Source organism: Myzus persicae, unplaced genomic scaffold (genome assembly GCF_001856785.1).
Source record: "Myzus persicae strain clone G006 unplaced genomic scaffold, MPER_G0061.0, whole genome shotgun sequence".
NCBI classification, from domain to species: Eukaryota; Metazoa; Arthropoda; class Insecta; order Hemiptera; family Aphididae; genus Myzus; species Myzus persicae.
Genome location: NW_019103942.1, coordinates 1 through 19,653, shown reverse-complemented (window position 1 = coordinate 19,653; position 19,653 = coordinate 1). Strand labels below are relative to the sequence as shown.

General features: G+C 30.0%; 3 protein-coding genes across 6 annotated transcripts; 1 reads left to right on the top strand and 2 right to left on the bottom strand.

Annotated features, from left to right (window-relative positions):
* Positions 1-920: 920 nt before the first annotated feature.
* Positions 921-8,516, top strand: LOC111036707 (slowpoke-binding protein). Of its 3 annotated transcripts, none has more exons than XM_022318833.1 (13): positions 921-1,189; positions 1,901-2,070; positions 5,019-5,092; positions 6,325-6,492; positions 6,642-6,912; positions 6,976-7,157; positions 7,224-7,336; positions 7,401-7,492; positions 7,687-7,812; positions 7,909-7,988; positions 8,063-8,131; positions 8,213-8,294; positions 8,384-8,446. In XM_022318833.1, exons 2-13 carry the CDS (start codon positions 1,993-1,995, stop codon positions 8,444-8,446), a joined length of 1,398 nt encoding a protein of 465 aa, XP_022174525.1. In that variant the 5' UTR covers positions 921-1,189; positions 1,901-1,992. The 3 variants fall into 3 exon arrangements, with proteins under 3 accessions (XP_022174525.1, XP_022174527.1, XP_022174524.1); XM_022318835.1 differs by lacking the exon at positions 921-1,189 and adding an exon at positions 1,212-1,444; XM_022318832.1 differs by lacking the exon at positions 921-1,189 and having other exon boundaries at positions 1,993-2,070; positions 8,384-8,516.
* On the bottom strand, positions 7,247-10,084 carry LOC111036708 (sodium channel modifier 1-like). Of its 2 annotated transcripts, none has more exons than XM_022318837.1 (7): positions 9,997-10,084; positions 9,798-9,931; positions 9,567-9,726; positions 8,993-9,139; positions 8,736-8,934; positions 8,559-8,633; positions 7,247-7,372 (listed from the first exon to the last, which is right to left on the bottom strand). In XM_022318837.1, coding segments are annotated over exons 2-7 (639 nt in total). In that variant the 5' UTR covers positions 9,855-9,931; positions 9,997-10,084; the 3' UTR covers positions 7,247-7,371. The 2 variants fall into 2 exon arrangements, with proteins under 2 accessions (XP_022174529.1, XP_022174528.1); XM_022318836.1 differs by lacking the exon at positions 7,247-7,372 and adding an exon at positions 8,300-8,336.
* Positions 10,085-17,231: 7,147 nt separating this feature from the next.
* LOC111036709 (LIM and senescent cell antigen-like-containing domain protein 1) lies at positions 17,232-19,627 on the bottom strand. Its single transcript, XM_022318838.1, has 7 exons — positions 19,229-19,627; positions 19,037-19,096; positions 18,870-18,980; positions 18,476-18,781; positions 18,264-18,405; positions 17,935-18,193; positions 17,232-17,868 (listed from the first exon to the last, which is right to left on the bottom strand). The coding sequence occupies exons 2-7, from the start codon at positions 19,042-19,044 to the stop codon at positions 17,666-17,668; spliced, it is 1,029 nt and encodes a 342-aa protein (XP_022174530.1). The 5' UTR covers positions 19,045-19,096; positions 19,229-19,627; the 3' UTR covers positions 17,232-17,665.
* Positions 19,628-19,653: the final 26 nt, after the last annotated feature.

Genomic DNA, 19,653 nt, shown 5'->3' with positions numbered 1-19,653 from the left:
ATACGTCGATAAAACAAGGCAATTGCTAGATAACTACACGAGTTATTTTTAAATTATTTATTTCTAAAGTTTTTAAAAAATGTTTCAGGTGAATATCAAGTATAGAAAATTCAAATTCAATCAACATTTTTACTATTTTTTTTTTGTTAAATAAACACTTGTTATGCATGTAATGTACTAATGTATAATATCCCGTAACTAATATTAATATAAATATAAAAATTAAATTAAAACGGTTTTAAATTAATTTTATACTAAAATTTTTGGTATTTTATATTGAATTTTTTGCATTTTAAGTGCATATTTTATTGCATTTTTTTGACATTTTTAATGCATTTGTTAAGGTACTTTAGGGCATTAAGTTCACGTCATTATTTATCAACTATCAGTGATTGGTACAACCAAAGAATAAGCTTAATTATTTTTATACACAAAACTTATTTATTTTGTACGACCTTGGATTATAATTAATTAATTTAACTAACTCAAGTTAATTTATCTAATTTACTTGCCCACCTTTGAATATTATATCCATTTGACAATAAGTGTCCAAATGAATCACAACAGTGTTTAAGTGTTATATACTTTGCAGAATTCGCAAACAAATTTGGCTGATAAAATATATTTTTAACATCAACGTCTTAAACAATAATAATTACTTTATAACCAGTAATATAGCCTATAGGTTACCTATTGGTATACCTGTATTGTATATTTATACATACAGTGTACACTGTACACGGTGTTTTACTGCGGCCGGTAGACCGGATACATTTTAATTTTTCTGGCAAATTGTTTTCCCTCCAAAACAGAGGTACTGGTGGTAGGTATGCCCCACACTATGCCGCGCGGCACGATTTAGGACATCGCACTGGCGCACTCGCGTCAAAACCAGACTTGCGCCCTTACCTCTCGCTGCAGCTTATTATTCGGAAATAGCAGCGTTCAATATATATAACGCCAGTGTCGTCCCTATTTACAAACGCTTGTTTTGTTCGTAAACAAAACACAACAACAAATTATATTCGTACAATATTTATCGATAGTAGGTATATACAACTTACGATCGTGATCAAAACTCGAGTTCGACTTATATGCTATACATGTACAGTGTACACATACACTGAAGCAGGAGTATACTCTACTAATCATACAAAAACGCGCACTTTATACATGGAATCAATAAAGGGTGAGTAACAGTGTAGGTACTTTGTTTGCGCGGGGCAGGTAGAGATGAACCGACTACTTTCCTATGTACATTTACACTCAGGTATTATTAAGTGTAGGCATAGTGGCTGAACTCTACACCTATTAATATATTAAATTGTAGTATCTAATACCTATGTGAGTGTGAATATTTATTATATGCACGTATGTATACATAATATAACTAGCATTCTACAGCAGTGATAGTGATGCACAACAAATTGGTAATTTTTATTAGGTAAGTGTTGAAAGATTAAATACAAATTACTATAGATGTACGAATCTATTATCATAATATTATAGAGGTATTTATATAGTAGCTTATAATCGATGTTAGGTTAGGTATGGCGCGGTGGTGTGATACTGTGATTCGCCGAGGACGTATAAAAAGTGGACGAAATGTATGTGTAAACAAAAAATGGCAAATCTGGAGGAATAATAATTATACCCCATTGTATATCTATTGAACTACCACTATACCGACCCATCACATCCCACCGCTACTTCGATACCTTTTTTGCAGTGTACCTACTTACAAAATATTAATACCTACACAGTACACAATACATAAAAATGTTAGGTTTATTTATTTATACATATCTATTTGCATAAAAAATTACTTATCAGGTATGTTTGAATCATACTATAATACTGTACCGAACGCTTATGAACTATAATATAATATATTACACAGGAGATGGCGGAGAACACCGGAAGTAATCGAAAGACGACCGTGGGCGCGCTTTGAGAGCGGCTGCGGCAGTCGATCACGTCCGGCGTTCTAGAATGACGGTCCAGGTAGCTCTGCCCGGAAGGAGAATCGACCAGCCAGTGGGAATCGATTTGGTCGTATCGTACTACACGGTAGGGATCCGTAAACATTATGAATAACTCATTAATCATAATATTGTACCTAATACCGATGTATTATACTACTACCTATGGTCATTGGTCAGTAAGAGAAAAATGAAAACAAATAGTACGCTACTGAGCTGATATCCAATTAATTATGAATTCTGTAGTTGATATTACACTTGAAAAATTTAAAATAACATAATATATTTTATATATGCTTAGGCATATAGTTTATACCCACAAAATAATTTTAAATGAAATTAATCGTTTTTCCAGTCAACGTTTTATTATTATATATTATTTACGTATAAGCTAGGAAATTGTTGGTCCATCGGTCAAGGCCCACAAAATATGAACTTCTAGGGAAAGGTCAAAGTTGAGGCTCAGGGACGGATCCGTAGTGATGATTGTGGTAGGGGGACAACATTAATTTGAATGTACGCTACACAAATATCTATCATGAATATTTTTAAATACTACATAATATAAGTACCTAACAAATACACCGCTTATTGTGAAATTATTATTTAGAAATAATGTAATAAATTATATTATATTAAAAAAAAAAATTAATCCAAATATTACCATAATCTCAAAATTCCATTATTTTTTGTATATTATATACCTACTTAATTTATTAAAAATGTTAAGGATACAAAAAATATATTAAATTAGATTGCCACGCTTTTAAAAGTAAGGTATGTGTACATTATTTACAAAAATAGTTCCCAATCACATCCCAAGCACTTTGCAGTGAACATCATTATTTATTATGTATGGATATATGTGTGGTGTGAGGAATCTGTACCTCTTTATGACTGAGAGATTCTTGCCATCACTCAGAACAAACAATTTTAATTTAGCAGATCCAACCTTATGTTGATAACTTTAATATTACAGTAAATATACAGTGAACTTACCCATCAACATCAAATTTTATTTTATCAATATTACCCATCTGTGAAAGTAGGTTGTTTCACAATATTTATGCAAGTTATGAATATGTAAAATATTAATATTTAAAAATATCTATCATTTAACAGAAAAATACTAATACCACTAAGAAACCAACTTACTTCAAAGTTAATCTTCTTAACTTTATGTTCTATAAGTCAATTTTCTCTCATACCTATAAAAGCTAACAAATAACAAACGAGTTCTCCATGATATTATAGTCCTGAATTTTTAAATACTAAATGTAGTTACTATATTAGGTATAATGCACTTGCTAGGTAAAAGAGGGAAAACAAATAGTAACTGTCATCCTTTTAATTATAGATTTAAGAGTCCCTCGTAAAGGTTTTATTTTTTAACGGACACAGTAAATGTCAAGACTCATGTCTATTTTTATACGCAATATTCTCACACACATAATAATATAGGTATGTTACTAAACATACATACCTACGACAGGCGGCGACAAGCATCAGCCAGTAGTCACGCATTGTGCAATATTTTAGAAATTAGTGAGCTTGATAATTTATTTGCAATCCCTCTATTAAATAGTATTCAGTATTTTAAATTGCCACGGCCCACGGCCATCTACCTATCAATAATAAAATAAATTGGGCAAGTGTAAATGATGCTTGTATAAAAAAAATGACTTAGTATTTTTAATATTTTTAAATTGGTATAATAAAAACTTGGACCTTATACCTACTTAATTTTCAAGCTTTTTGATCCAGCGAAAAAACGTAGAATTAAAACTAAGAAAATGAAAAATGTCTATATATAGCTCAAATAAACAAAATATTTTGAAAAACTTTATCATGTATAATATATGAAATCATAAAATAAACATTTTATAAAAATGTCAAGTGTTTACGGTTATTTGCTTTTGAATTTGTTACAACTAAGGAAATAAGAAAATGGTTCGTTGCGAAAACTATTTTACCTGTAAATATCCAGTCGTGAAAAAAAACTTGGAACACTTATAAACAATTAATATGAATTTCTAGTAAACTTTTTTTTTGTTAAAAGTAGAAAAACTTATGAGGAATTTTGTATTACATTTCAAAATATTAGGTATAGAAACAAAAATTGTTATGAATTTCGAAGTGTATACATTTATGTAAAAATTGTAAGAGTATATAATATTTTCAATATTTATTAAATGATAAATGAACAACTTATCAGGAACTTCATGTCGAATTTCAAAACTTTTTGACCCAGCGAATTTTTTTTATCAACATTAAAAAAAATTGAAAAATAACTAAAAAAGATTTGAATATTTTATTGAAATTTTGGGTAAACAATCCGTTTTTAAAAAAAAATTTTTTTATCACTCAAATATATAAACTAAATCTAATTTTCTATCAGAAACCGCCCTCAAATTATCCATACACAAGAAAACACACTACACCATTGTAAAATCAATACATAGGTACATCGCTCCGATCTGAATCTAAAAGAGTACTGTTATGACTTTATAAATTATTAGTAAGAATGAACCATATCAAATTATTTAATTTATTTTAGATAAAATACGATTAATACAATTTAGGAGGTGGTTGGCAAAATCTAAAGTAGGTATCTTCCTAGTTATCGAGGAGGGACAAGCGTCAACCAGGCCCCTACTTATCTATAGGTATATTTTATAAACAATAATACAAATTATAATAATAAATATATATTGTTGAATTCAAATATATTTTGATTTATATAATAATCAACAATCGGTTATTTTTTGTACAAAATAAACAATATAGTCAATGGGTTAGCTGTACCTATTTTTAACTAAAACAAATATTGGTTTTTTAAATACTAAGATTATTTATTTTACTAAATCGTATAATATAGTGTACTGAGGTACACTCAACTATTATACATAATCGTGACGCATTAACTAGAAAAAAAAATGCCAAATTATGATTTTGGTGACCCTCAATTTTTTAAGAATAACTTATCATTTTTAACTATCTATCCTGCATATCTAAACATATGATTGTTTATTTCAGGTAATGACTGTGGCACTTGTCAGTGGATTCGGCCTTCTGGGGTTTTTAGCTTATTGGATTAGAAAAGCTTGCTCGTAAGTTAACTATACATACTATTACAGTGTATATCTAAATTAATTAGGTATAACTTATAAAGTTATATTTTGTAAAATATATAAATAGTTACCTACTGTTCCCACTACCTATACTCGAATATTATTGACTACAAATGATTAATTAAAAAAATTAAATAGTACCTTCTAATATGAAGTTATTACTTATTACACTGGTAGGTACCAATATTTAATTATAGCAGGACACCCGATAATAATAAAAGTTAAAAAAAGTTGTTTTAGGTTAACAAAACATTTTTTAAAATTTACCTAACGAGTAAAATTTATCGACCTTATAATTTATATTTTATACATCACATAATTTATACATATTATATTATATGTTTATATATATTTATATGTGTATGGGATTTCTAAGCTAATATCCTATAATTATTGTTACGACACAATAATAATTCATAAATTATTAAAAATATAAATATCATGTGTCATGAATATTAACGCATGTGGCCCACCCTACAGTCGTGTGTACATATATTATATTTATAATAGCCATTGGCGTACAGCGTGTTCATGTGTGGTCCAAAGTCAACGTTAGCATTTGACTTGCATAAAGCTCGAACTCACGCGATATATTTGTGCTATTGTTCGTGTGCACACAGATAATGACCGTGGTTAATTCCCACAACACCATGTATATTATTCGTCTATATTAAAATACTGAAAAATACTTTTCATGTCGACGACCAGTAAAACAGAGCCAGTTTTAATATTTACAAAAACCGCGTATGAACTTATAATATTACAGCAACTTGCAGTGCAACGCAAAATGCCTTGGCCGAACAGCAGCCACAACAACAACACTCGTACGATCATATCCGTGTTGCCACGTTCGCCCCGATCGGAAAATTGTATCGAAATTATGCCATCGCCAGCGGACTCGGGTTCCGGGCGACCTGTTCACAGGGTGAACGGACGCGTCGCGTCCCGAAAGCCCGACCGCAGTGTCGTCAGATCGAGGACTGTATGTCCGTTTAGGTTCCGGCTTGCATGGTGGTCCAGGCCCGAACCTCCCAAACATTTCGAGGAGTTGTGTGACAACTGTAAATTTGATCGCGGACACAAGTTAGGGAAACTTCATCCTCTTTTTGTTGCACGCCCTCGGCTCCTCCCCACAAGACGAAATTTTATTGCCGATGAATAGAATCTTAGAATATAACGATCCCTCACTTCCGGTTTGTTGTGCATTGTAGAAATGGCAGCCGGTATCAGTACACGGCGTTGGAACCGGACTCAATGGGACAGGAACGGATGGAACTGGAACGTAAAGCCCGTCAACATGCTCAAAATGCATGTAAGCATTACTTAAGGTTCTGTCCTCGATACGCTCTTCTACAACACCTCAACGACATCGGATCGAGGTAATAATTACAATTATGATAAAAATTTAAAGCTAAATAAATAACTATATACTTATAGTAGCTACTTTAGTTCATTAGACAGTTAACAAAACCTGGATTCTACATGGTATAAAATAAAATAACAATATTGTTATAAACTTTGAACTTAGGGTGGACAAACATTGGTTTGTAGTACGTGATGGGTCTGTCAAAACAGAACGTCTTTTGACACTTGTGCCCAAGAATCCCAAAAGCGTTCTTGAATGCACACCAGATACCAGACGAACTATACTAGATCTTTTTCTAACATTACAACATCCGTATATATATCCCGTATTGGACGTAGAGTTTGTTGAAGGAGCGACCGATCCAGAAACAACATTTATTACATTAGTGTTACCTTTTAACAGTAAGGGAAGTCTCAAAGATCTTATCTATAAGGTATAATTATTAAAATAATATCTTGAATATAGTTATTATAATTTAATGATACAAATAATTTAGAGTTGCTGGCATGATGATTGGAGCGATAAGTATGGACAGCGCAGCGAAGGTTTGCCTTTGTCACAAATACAAAGACTTGGCCGTCAGATTTTAGAAGCACTTTTATTTCTCAAGGAGAGAAAGTTTCCACATGATTGTAATTTACATTCTGGCAATGTAATTCTTCAGAATGGCGTGGCCAGGTATTTTTTCAAAAAATAAAACATAATTAAATCATAATTAAAAATGTATTGATTAATCTTACAAAGGATCACAGGCCTAGAAAATTCTCTACTTGGTTTTACATCAAGAATTCAACCCATTGTTATGAGTGGTAATTTCATATTAGATGATTTTTCGGCAATTGATGTCATTTGTTTCGGTATAAAATTATCTTATAAATAATTTGCACAAAAATCTGAAAAAAAAAACAAACATTTATTTAGGTCATGTCCTCTTTGAAATGGCAGCAGGATATGAATTGCTTACTCCAGAACCCAGTGACATTAATTTACGAGATATTGCTCACTATCCTCAAGTAAAAAAATTTAACATTCAAATAAACATTATATCTAAAACATTTTGGGCACTAGCATATTTTAGTTTTTATTTTAGCTATTATTGCTATGCAAATTTAATAACTTAAAATTCAAACTATTAATAATTAATTTAATAATTTTAATATTTAATTGAAATATCACTATACAATGTTATAGATTTATGATTTTACAGGTTGTTGAAATAATGGACTATGTGTTTAAAAATCCTATGGGTCAAGTACCTACAATCGAACAGTTAGTCATGACTGAATTCTTCAGAAATATTGATCTCAGAGAAATGCGTGCAACATCATGGCCTGTGAGTATTTACAAATAATAATTCAGATCTTATGATTGATACATAAAATATTTAAAACTAAAATAATGTATAATGTTTTATTGCATATATTTGCAGCTATTACAAGCCAAAATGACGGCATCTTCATCACAGTTATTGGAAACTGTTAGAAACAGAACTAGTAGCAAAAGTGGCTCGTAAATATATATATATATTTAAAAATTGAATAAATATATTTAGTTACTAATCATGAATTTACAATATGTTGCAGGACTCCAAATAATGATGATATAATAGAGACAAGCACTAAGGAAAATCTTCAAATCAGAAAACTATCAATGTAAATAAACAAAATACTTTAGTTATTAAAATTAAAACATTTACTCTTGTTTATACATTATAATATATGGATACTTTACAGGAGAAGCAAAAGTTGTGATGATGAAAAGTATTCTCATGCAACTGAAAGAAAATCAAATTTTGTTGGTGACAAAGAATGCATGGTAATATATCCAAATTTGAATCACATTAATTTCTTCTTATACCTAAATATATTAATAAAATAAGAGTAAAATTGTAAACAATGTTTTAGGAACATCGTGGCTTATCATTGTATCACCGACAGCAGTCACTAGACTTCCAGTTTTTGGGATAATAATAGCTCTCTAGTTTGTCTAATAATTTTAGACTAACACTTACTTTCAATTTCAAGCAATATATTTTTATTATTTAAAAATTGTTACTAGGCAATCATAATTAATGCTTACCAGTCATCATCAGAATCAAATTCAGCTTGTGGATCCTTAGACCATGATCCGTCAGAATTTTTTATCCAACCAATTCTGTGAACATTGTTAGCAATAAAAAAGACATGTCAATATTATGTTTACTATTTTAAAATGTTTCTTCAGAAATATATTAAACAAATTTTTTCTTATACTCACTCAATTTCTTTATTAGTGGAAGGCTTTATAGATTGAGTGATATCTAGGGTAATTTTGGACACTATGGTATGTGAATTAGAGACCGGTTGCTGGTAAGGATGTTTTCTTGCACGGCTTATTACATCTTGTAAAGATGGTTTTTTTTTTATTGAAGATACATAGCGAGAAACAATGGAAGATTCTTTAGAATTATCTGAATCTAAAAAAAAAAATAATTGGAATATATAAAAATGAAATAACTAAATAAATGTTATTACCATTATCTGGTAGTTCCAATTTTGTTTTACGTTCTGTAGAACTAGCATACATTTTCGAAGCACCAAATGACTGAACACAGTTTTTTTGTTGTTGTTTAATCTTTATTAACTCTAATTCCTCCTTTCTTTCCAAATATTTACTAAGTTCTAATTAAAGAAAAGTATAATCATTAAATAACAATTATATTTTCAAGATAATAATTTTAATTTATTTAACTTAATATTTTAAATTTAAAAAGAATAATAGTTATTATATTACTTGTTCTTTTTTTTATATATATATAAGTAGCAGTTGACTATCATCACATAATGTACATTAAAACAAAGTTATAAAAGCCACTTAAATAGTTGATCAAACAATAAGTATTTAATTTTAATAAATTTTACTTTTTTCTATTTAACAGATCGCTATGAACTTGACCTAGCTTATACAATAAAATTACTTTTTGTTTTAGTATTTGTTTGAAAATATTTACCAGAACTACATATGTATATCTACTTAACCCATTTAATACCCATACTATGTTTATTGAAAATGCAATCAACGTTTATTTTGTTTTTAAACACTACATACCATTTAAATGTTTTTTTCCTTTTCTGTGAATCGAGAGCACATTAATAGTATCAAAAATTGGTCTTTGAATACATATCATACAAGTCAGCTTCCCATTAGATAACAATTTAGCTTCACCATCTGGTATTTGAATGCCAAGTAATTCCCTGATCCTTTGTGACTGTTACATAACATAAAAATTATAGTTACACTAGGTATTTAAATAATAAATATTTAAAATTGAGAAGGTACCTCAAGACTTTTGAGTAAATCACTGCCTGATCCATCACATACACGTTTAAATGACATTATAAATATAATTATTTTTAAGCTACTTGGTACTTATTATATAATTGAATAAAATAAGATAAATTATAAAAGATTACCTAAAAGAAAAAAAATAATAGAAAATTACCAATAAATTAATGAAAACAAAATTTAAAAAACATACGGTGAGTAAAAATTGTATTTTTGTTTTTTGACACAATGTTAACAACACTCTCGAGCTCTTGAATCGTTTCTCCAAGGTTAAATACAGTCTGTAAAAATTAAGATTCAATTACATTTGAGGAACAAATATTTGTTTTGCATGGATCAGGGGCGGCCGCAGAAAATCAGCTCAGTGGATGCAAAATTAAATGCATATGATACATACATAAAAAATCACATATTTACATTTATTATACATTGATTTTTTGGTTTATAAAAAAAAATCCTAGTGGGTGCAATAGCACCCACTGGCCCTTCTCTGCGGATGCCCCTGGCATGGATTTATATTTTAATATGTAATATTAGTAATACTAACCTTATCCGAACAATCAACCGTTGTTTCTATAGTACTTAATTTTCCGCGTAAATTTTGCACTTCATCTAAAATATTTTTAACACTTAGATCAATGTCATTTTCTTTGCATGTCAGGTTTATCTAAAAATATACACACAAAGTGTAATTATATCATATAATAATAAATGTACAAAATAATGGAATAGACAATATGCATTTTTAAAATTTGCATGATTTAATGACCAAAATGTTTGTCATACGCAAATAGAAGCCATGAATATTAGAGAGAAAATTCAATGGCGTAACTGGAAATATATTTCACTATCAACAATAACTTACTTGATTATTTATTTTTAACTCTGCAGCATTCAAAGTTAACTGTTTGAGTTTACGGGAAGTATTAGAACAATGTCTTAATGAAGAGCCCAATTCCACTTCAAACTTGTTGGTACAAGATAAATCAACTGCAATACATTTATAATTAAGTGTAATCGATTTAAATAAACAATAATATTTTAATACTAGTTTTAAAAATTCCCTTGGAGTAGTTGGATGTCATGATCCACAACTTCAATAAATAAGAGAACAGAAATAATCCTCCAAAGATTACCCTCTACATGAGTGTGTTATCAATGACCTAACTTGTACAATGAAATTCCTTTTTGTTTTAAACATTTTTTTAAAAATATCAGAACTACACACTTATGTCTACCTAACCTATTTTATATGAATAAATAAGTACCGCGTCACATCAGGGCATAATATACTAGGGTGAACTCAAAACATAAACGCACGAAATTGTTAAAATTCTTTATTCATATTCAATGAGTCTAGAATACACAACTTAATAATATATTATTCCGTTCATACTCACAATCTTCAGCCATGAGAAAATTTGTATTTACTTTTTAACAATATAACGAAATTAAGACGTGTTAACAACTTCACTACTGAGCAATGAGCATTCAGAATTTCTGTATACACAATACAACTTTTAAAGTTTTAAACAAACTTAACCGTTGTCAACTGGCAAGCAGTAACTAACAAGTAACAAGTAACAACTACAACAGTACAACGGTGAACGGTCATCTAATGAGTAACGACTTTTTGTTTAGTATTATGAAGTATGAACAAGAGATTAGAGATAAGGAAACCCAAACAACGATAATAACAAGAAAGGATGATGAATGATGAATGGGGTGCGCGGGCTTCGAGTTCTAGTCAACACTAGCGCTATCTAGGTTTCCAATACAAGCAATTAATAAATCGGGAACACAAACAAAATTAATACATAACCCGCCTTCTTTTTGTTTTGTAAAATAGTAAATACATATAAATATTAAATATACATTACTATACATTTATAAATAATTACACCTATAGGCTTTATATATATATACCTAGGTAATTATATTTCATAATATTTGTAATTTGTTTTGTAAACTACTAAACTATGTACAATGTACTATATTTGATGACTTGATGTTCAACTTTTTCAAGATAGTTTTTGCTAAATATTAAATAATTATTAAAATTGTTATAATTTTAATTTTAATCTTTATTCATCTTAAAATACACACAATTATGGTGATGGGTTGTGTAATAAATTGTGTTTAACATTATGAAAAATGCCAAAAGTATAAATGTTAATTAAATTAATAATAATAATAATAATAAGGACCACGATTACTGCTAATATTAAAGCCTTAATCATTGTTAACAAATTAATTCAAATACTGGTTATTTTAATAGCTTTTTTTGACAATTAACATTCATTGACTCATTGTTAATAGTTTTATTTAGACTTATGTGCTATAAAATGTATATTTCTGAAAATAATCCTCCGAATTTAATATTTCAATTCAAGGATTCTCATATATTGTTCTTACCAGCAACCTATTAATACCAAAAATACATTAATTGTACAACAATTGCTATGTATATGCACGATCCATATTAAATTGTTGACAAAATTGGATATTTTAACGAAAAATAACGATTATAGTCCCCTATTTTGTTGAAGCCTGTAGGTACCTAATTCAAAACAATAAATTATTTTTCGAAAAAAAAAATATCATATAATATTATTTTTACTTTATAGTATGAAGCTATAAAAAAACATATGATTACATACCGAGTATAGCGTCTATGGCTGTATAATATTTTAATATCTGTCATCTATGGTAATTAACAATTGAAATAATTTCAATGAACAAAAGAAAATGAAAATATTCCATCAATACTCAAATCGTTAAGCTGTGTATAATATAACGTGTACTCTCATACTCGTCAGGTTCGGCTTATTTTCTAAAATATCTCGTATATAACTCTCAGGTTTTTTGTGACTTAATCTTAGGTCGTGGCATTTATCACTTTTTTATTCCACGATTAGTGATTAGTGATCACTTGTTTGTAGTTACTACGATAACATTAAACAAACTTGCACAGAATATTAATTTAATATACTCGTCTACGATATGACGATTCCGTAATGTATGGGGCATGGACAAATGGACAATCCCTTCGGCCTTCACACCCTCCAACCAGTTCCTAACATTCCTAACTGACTTAAATCTTATTTTATTTGTAAATAATAGTCCTTAGTTCTCATTTCTTATTAGTTATGAATTATGATATTGTCTTAACATTATATTTAGTCAGCATCAAATCTAAATGCTGTTGTATTAAGGATAAAATAATATAATTTGTATAGATTAAGTTAGGCCGCAGTGGTGGATAGGCTTATAATTTATATCTTTCTATCGAAAAGTAATTTGAATAAGGGCCCCCCAAAAAAATGAGAGAGCAACATATATTATTTTGATGTAACAATACAATACAAAACTAGGTAGGTATATAATAAGTAATATAGGTACTCTTATAGTACAGATTTTTTTATTTTTTAAAGTTAATACATTAATGATTTTTTTAAAGACTTGCCGTTTAATGCGACCTTATCAATTACATTATCTGTACTAATAGAAGTTAAAATATATTTTTCTACACTCATGAGTCATGAGTATAAAACATTCTAGATAATATTGAGTAATTGAGTTTCTCAAGTAATTTTTAATATATTTTATTTTGGAAAAACTCCTTTCACAACCCACTTGTGTGATTGAAAATTATAAAAGTACCTAGTTTGTATCATAACTAAAGAACCGGAAAAGTATTAGTGTATAAATTATAGTTAGCTAAGACACTAAAACAACAAACGATACAACACTTTACAGATTTGCTAGTATTATCTGCTAGATAAGTGCATGTTTCTTCTGAAAATTTGGTACCTAAATAATAAAAAAAATTGGTTAATATTCTTCACGAGCCTTTATTCTGTTGAAATAAATAAAATCGTAATCATAATTGTATAACGGAAAATAACTAAATAAGAAACAACATTTTATTGTGTAAACAACATTTTTATTTTTAATTGAACAATGTTCATAATAGTACCTATGTTCAAATACCATAGGTATAAAAATGCTTTTAACTCTATTAAAATTTTTTAGTTAGTTGTATGCCGAAAGAATGAAAAAATGCAATACAAAGCATAAATTGCAAAAGAAAACAGTAAACAATATAAATTAAACAAAAAAAGGCATCAGATAAGACGAGGTGACATGGGGGGGGGGGGTACGTAATGACAAATGGGTGGTGCAAATGATGTCTAGAAGTAAGTGGCTACTGGTCACCTATACGGCTATAGTGCTATACAGAGTTCTCAGTCTCGCGGCTGTCCTGTGGGGCGGACGAGAGTCGCGGGCGCGTTGGCTCAAGACGCGAAGACGATCATGGCAGCGGACGAAGCCCGGCCACGACAGCCGCAAGATCGACGACGGTTGACGACGAGGCACTTGTTACAGCACATAAGTACTTTTTGTGATAAAAAAGTAATCACAGTTTTTAGTAATATGAAAAGCAACTTCTAAAGTTCTAACTGATATTTTAATTAAAATATAAATTTATTAGGTATTGTTAAATTAATACGTTGATACGTCATACTCGTTACCTGTATAATAAGGTAATGGTAGCTCAATTTTACATAAGTATATTTAATATTTTTCCAGCATCATTGATAATTTAAGAATAATATTAATTCAACTTCTCGGCTACCATATTAATATTAAGTAATTACAATAGGTATATATAAAAATCGTAGACTCACATATCGTCTCGGCTCAGAATCGTTTTTCATAAACAATGATATATTGATATTAAATCATTGAATTCAAATTTAATACCATCCATTACAGCGACCTTCTACTTTCTAGACACCTAATGTACAGCAGAGCGACATCCACTTACCCTTTTTTTGTTTTCAAAACATAATTTATTTTAATATTATAATATGTTCATATCGATAAAATAAATACGAATTTTCTTGGGTGAAAATTTGATTTTTAACAGTAGCATTCTTGGTTCTTTCTCCCCGCTTAACCATTTTAGGTTAACACTAAACTTGTTATAAAAAATATGAAATTATTTATACTGCAGCCAACGCAAGTATCCGAACAATCGTCATAATGATATGATACATCTTCTACCCTAATGGTATACCGAAGACCAAAGTGGACAACTGATAATGTGTAATAATTAAAATAATACAGTCGACGATCATCTTCATTATAAACATTTATCGATATTATTATAAGTGGAGTCCGGATTTGTATGCATTTACATATTTGTAACGAGTGTATGCATTTCGATGGGAGTAAGAAATGTGGACGATTTGTGTAACAGATAATGCATAGAAAAAAGTTTATTTTGCATATAAATGCATATTTTAGAGATGATTGCATATTTGAAAATGTTTGCATATTCAAGCATATTTTGTATAAAAGTTTATTAAGCCAATTATTTTGTTTCAATTTCATCGTTGAAATTATTAGTTCATTACGTATTTTTGGGAAATAAATGTTATTCTCCGTATGTTATCGCCAGTAAATTGTGCACTAGTGCCCATATATCATTTCGTAATTCGAGTACCGTAAATTTATGAATTAAAATTTTAAAATGCCGAAAAGTCGAAGCACTATTCCAACTTTAATAAAAACATGGATAGCTCTTTATTAAATATTTACTGTTCTTTAATAAATGTTTAAAGTCAATGTCTATAATTAAAAAATTAAGTTTATCTAATTTTGTTGAAATATAATTTATGGAAGAAATTTAAAAAAAAATATTAAAATGCATATATTTTGGGTATAAGAGCATATTTTTGCTTATTATTAAAAAAAATAAGAGCATATCAAGTGCATATTTTGAAGTTTTTTGATGCATAAATGCATACTATTTTGGCCTTTTTGAGTGCATACAAATCCGGACTCTAATTATAAGATTACGATCAAATTTTACTGTTCGATTTGCTTGTGGCTTGTCATATAGTGTATACTATATTACTATATAACAATATATAACTATCAATATTTAACTCACTCTACTAAACTTAAATACGTTCTACTATCTAGTGTTGTTGTGATGTCCTTTTAATTTTTTATTTTTCATGTTTCACACTTGGAATAAAAGTTAATACAACTTGTATAATGCACGGTTAAAAATATATCCTGTTTCGATAAACTTTAAAATAGGATTGTAGCAATGTGTTAATGTATAATGTATTATGATAGTGTTGTTGTTGTCGAACATTTTCGTTGGTCAATTCATCTGTGTGAACCTAAATATAATGAAAGATAAAGAAGTGAAAAAGATAGTCTTTTAAAATGCGGGAATGCGACTGGTAAGCGTTTTGACGTCCAGCTTAATCACTAATATAATATTAGTTTTTAATAAATATTGTTTATATCTTGATGATAATGGTATTTTTCTTGTAGAGAGGTTAAATATATTAAATTAGTCAATTCGCATCTTTATTAAAATCATTTTCAATTCTCATCATGCAAGCTTCAGTACTTGATAAATGATACTAGGGCCCCCATACGTCAACACAGGATAGGGCCTACCGGGAAAATTCAGAATTCCCGGAGGGCCTATCCGCCACTGAGTTAGGGTATAGCATAATGTTGCTACAATGCTACCTATTGCAATACATGAACATTAGAATTAAAAACTAGGTTAAGAAAACATTTTTAATATAATGTAATAAGTCTTTAGTCAGTCAGTTGTAGTCATGATTAAAGACAGTACAATCTATATTCTATAGTAGTGATTTTAGTAGACTATAAAAATTAAGTAGCAATGTAGAAAACTAGGATAAGTTATGAGAGGTATATGAGATAAAAATGGATAAAAAAAGTTCTTCAGTAGTGATTGTTCGACATATAACTAATAAGATATTTATGTATAATAAAATATATCTATATAGTTATTATAGTAGCCAATTATATGATGTAATAAAAAAAGTTAGGAAGTTCAAAAATTCTCAGTTTCTTACTAATAGTTTGAGTTATTTTAAATACAAACATCAATTGATCGAAAACTATTTTAACATCATACAACATTTTAAGCAAATATATAAAGGTGTATTGCCGTATTGGTTTAACATCACAAAATGTTGCACTAAGTTAGATCATTAACTAATATTATTTTAGTTTACACTTCATTAGTCAGTCAGTACTTCTATACAAAAGCACTAAAACAGTTTTAGATCCACAGGTATCCGTAACTGTCAATAAAAAAGTGAGTATCTGTGGACTTCTAACAGCTTTAATACTATTATATTATAAATGTACAAGTGTAAATGCTAAATGCGTTGTACTGTGCTGATATCAAATACTGTTATTTTATTTATATTTTATAATATGGACTTGGAAGAAATTGTGCAACACCATTCTTTATAATATTGTAGGTTCTTGAATGTAATAGATTTTTTCAGCATATTTTATACTCAAGATCAATATAAATAATTACTAAGTATGAAATGTACATAAAATAAAACGCAAAAATTAGTCTATAATCAAATAAATCTGTATTACTATAAAATTAATAAATTAATCATTACATCAAAATAGAATTATGATTATGTCAATTATTATGACAAAACAGAAAATGTCTAATATGTAAAATATGAATTTATTAATAATTCTTTTCCTTAATAAATAAACATCAAATATTTAATAAAAATAATGTATGTGTATAAAAATAATTATCTAAATTCAAGTTAATGCGCCCTAACAGATTTGCAATTTGTTTATAAAATACCAAGCATATGCAGGTAGCGCAATTTAATGCCAAACATAACAATAAATCATTATAAGTTGTATAGCAAAGTTGCTACTTAATTAGAATTTGTGATTGTCATTGGTTAATATTTTAATTTCTCAATTTATTATGTTACCGTTAAAAATACTGTGATAACTTATAAAAGTTATGGGAAATTTCAAGCAGATGTCGATTTTTTTGGTGTATTATCATATGCTTTGCGTAATCTACGCCTGAATTCTGATGGAAATTTTTCATAGCACTTCTTACATGCTGGTTTTAAGTCACATTCGTAGAATTTTGTCTTTTGTGTCATTTTTTGATCACAGAATGAACATGCAAAATGATGCACACACCAAGCTTTGTTCAAAGCAGTAAACACTGAAAATTAAAATAATTATTGGTGACAAATTTAAATATATCAAATTGTTTTATTCTAGTACTTACCATCACCAGCAATTACTTGATTGCATACAAAGCATAAATTACCAAATAGTTGATGATAATGAGTTTCACAATAAGCTAAACCTTTTCTTTCATAATGCCTATGACCCAAAAACGGTTTTTCGCACTTAGCACATACAAAATGTTCTACATGCCAATGTTTACCAAGTGCTGTTACAACACGTTCTTCAATTGGTCGTCGACATGCACCACAAATTGGAATACCCATCTTGTCATGGCATCGCAGACAGTACAACTCATTCTAAAAATAATAAAATCAAATAAAGTTATTTTATTTTCAATAGATTTAATACAGCATAATTGTTTCATACCATTTCGTTAGCTGTATAACCAGATCTATGCTTCAATTCACGAGCATCTGAATTCAGTTCAATCCCACAAGCTGTGCAATTGAAATGATACCCGTGATAGACCTCACCTCTGAACCGTAATGGTTTGTCATCGATAACACCACTAAAACAATGAAATGTAGGACATTTAGTGTACAGTTGGAAATGGTTGATTTATTTCACTCTTCACATACTGGCACTTGAAACATATGTGTCTACCAGACAAAACCGCTTTGTCTGCAGCATTACATTCGTGACACAGAGCTCTATTGCGATTACGGACAAAACCACGGTCAGCTAGTTCCTTGTTGCACACTGCGCAGCAAAAGCAGGCTGGATGCCAAGAAGCAGACATCGCCTTGATGACACGGCCGATGACGAATTCACCGCATTTGCCGCAACAGGGTGCAAACAGTACTTGAAAGTCATGTTCGCAGTATTTGCGACCTTCAAACTCATAAAACAGACCATCAGGGAATGGCCGGAAACACTGAGAGCATCTGTGAATAGAAAACAAAACAAAATGTCATTAGTAAATCATCTCACTGTCATAATCCCGGAAAATAAAAGGAATTCAGAACTACTCACACGAAACACTGCGGATGCCACAACTCACCCTGCGAGTTGACAATTTTGTCGTGCGGGTCGAAGCCGTCCCCGCAGCGGGAGCACGACATGTTACTGAACGACATTGTTACGCTGAAACGGGGTATCGGTTAAGACGGGCTGGTTTCGTCCGGGGTTGTGACACTTACCCAGGCATCGAGATCTGATGTAGTCGTTATTCGTCGGCTGTAGCAACTGCTTGTGGTGGCCTGTGGATGAAAACGAATAAATGTAGACAGGTAAGCAATTTAATGAATGAACGAAACTCGCAGACGAGGACTACGAATATAATAATAATAAATGGGTGTGTGCCCGTTCTTGTTATTTTCTTTTCTACTCACTTCATATTCGGTAAGCTGTAGGCGTTATAATGTTATGCAGGTACTCCCACGCGCCAAAATTAGAACGTTCCGGAAACCGACTACCTACAACCTCTTGCTACCACAGGAAGGAGTCACGACTCACGGGCGTCGTAATGTAGTACCACTCCACATTCATCGTCCGTACACGCACACTAACGCCGTAGAATCACGATTACACGACTGCACATTGCTATTTATGGATAACGTCGTGTCAAGGCCTTCAGGGAAGTATACGGACGGGATCGCAACGACATAATAACGAAAAGGTTTGGTTTTCTCGTTTTCGGTCTCGTTTTTTTTTCATTCATCAAGTTGGCGCTTCTGTCTTATCCCTACCACCATAGAACTACCGCGGCCCACGGATTCGACGATTTGTAAATATGTACATATGCCTGCATACCAAT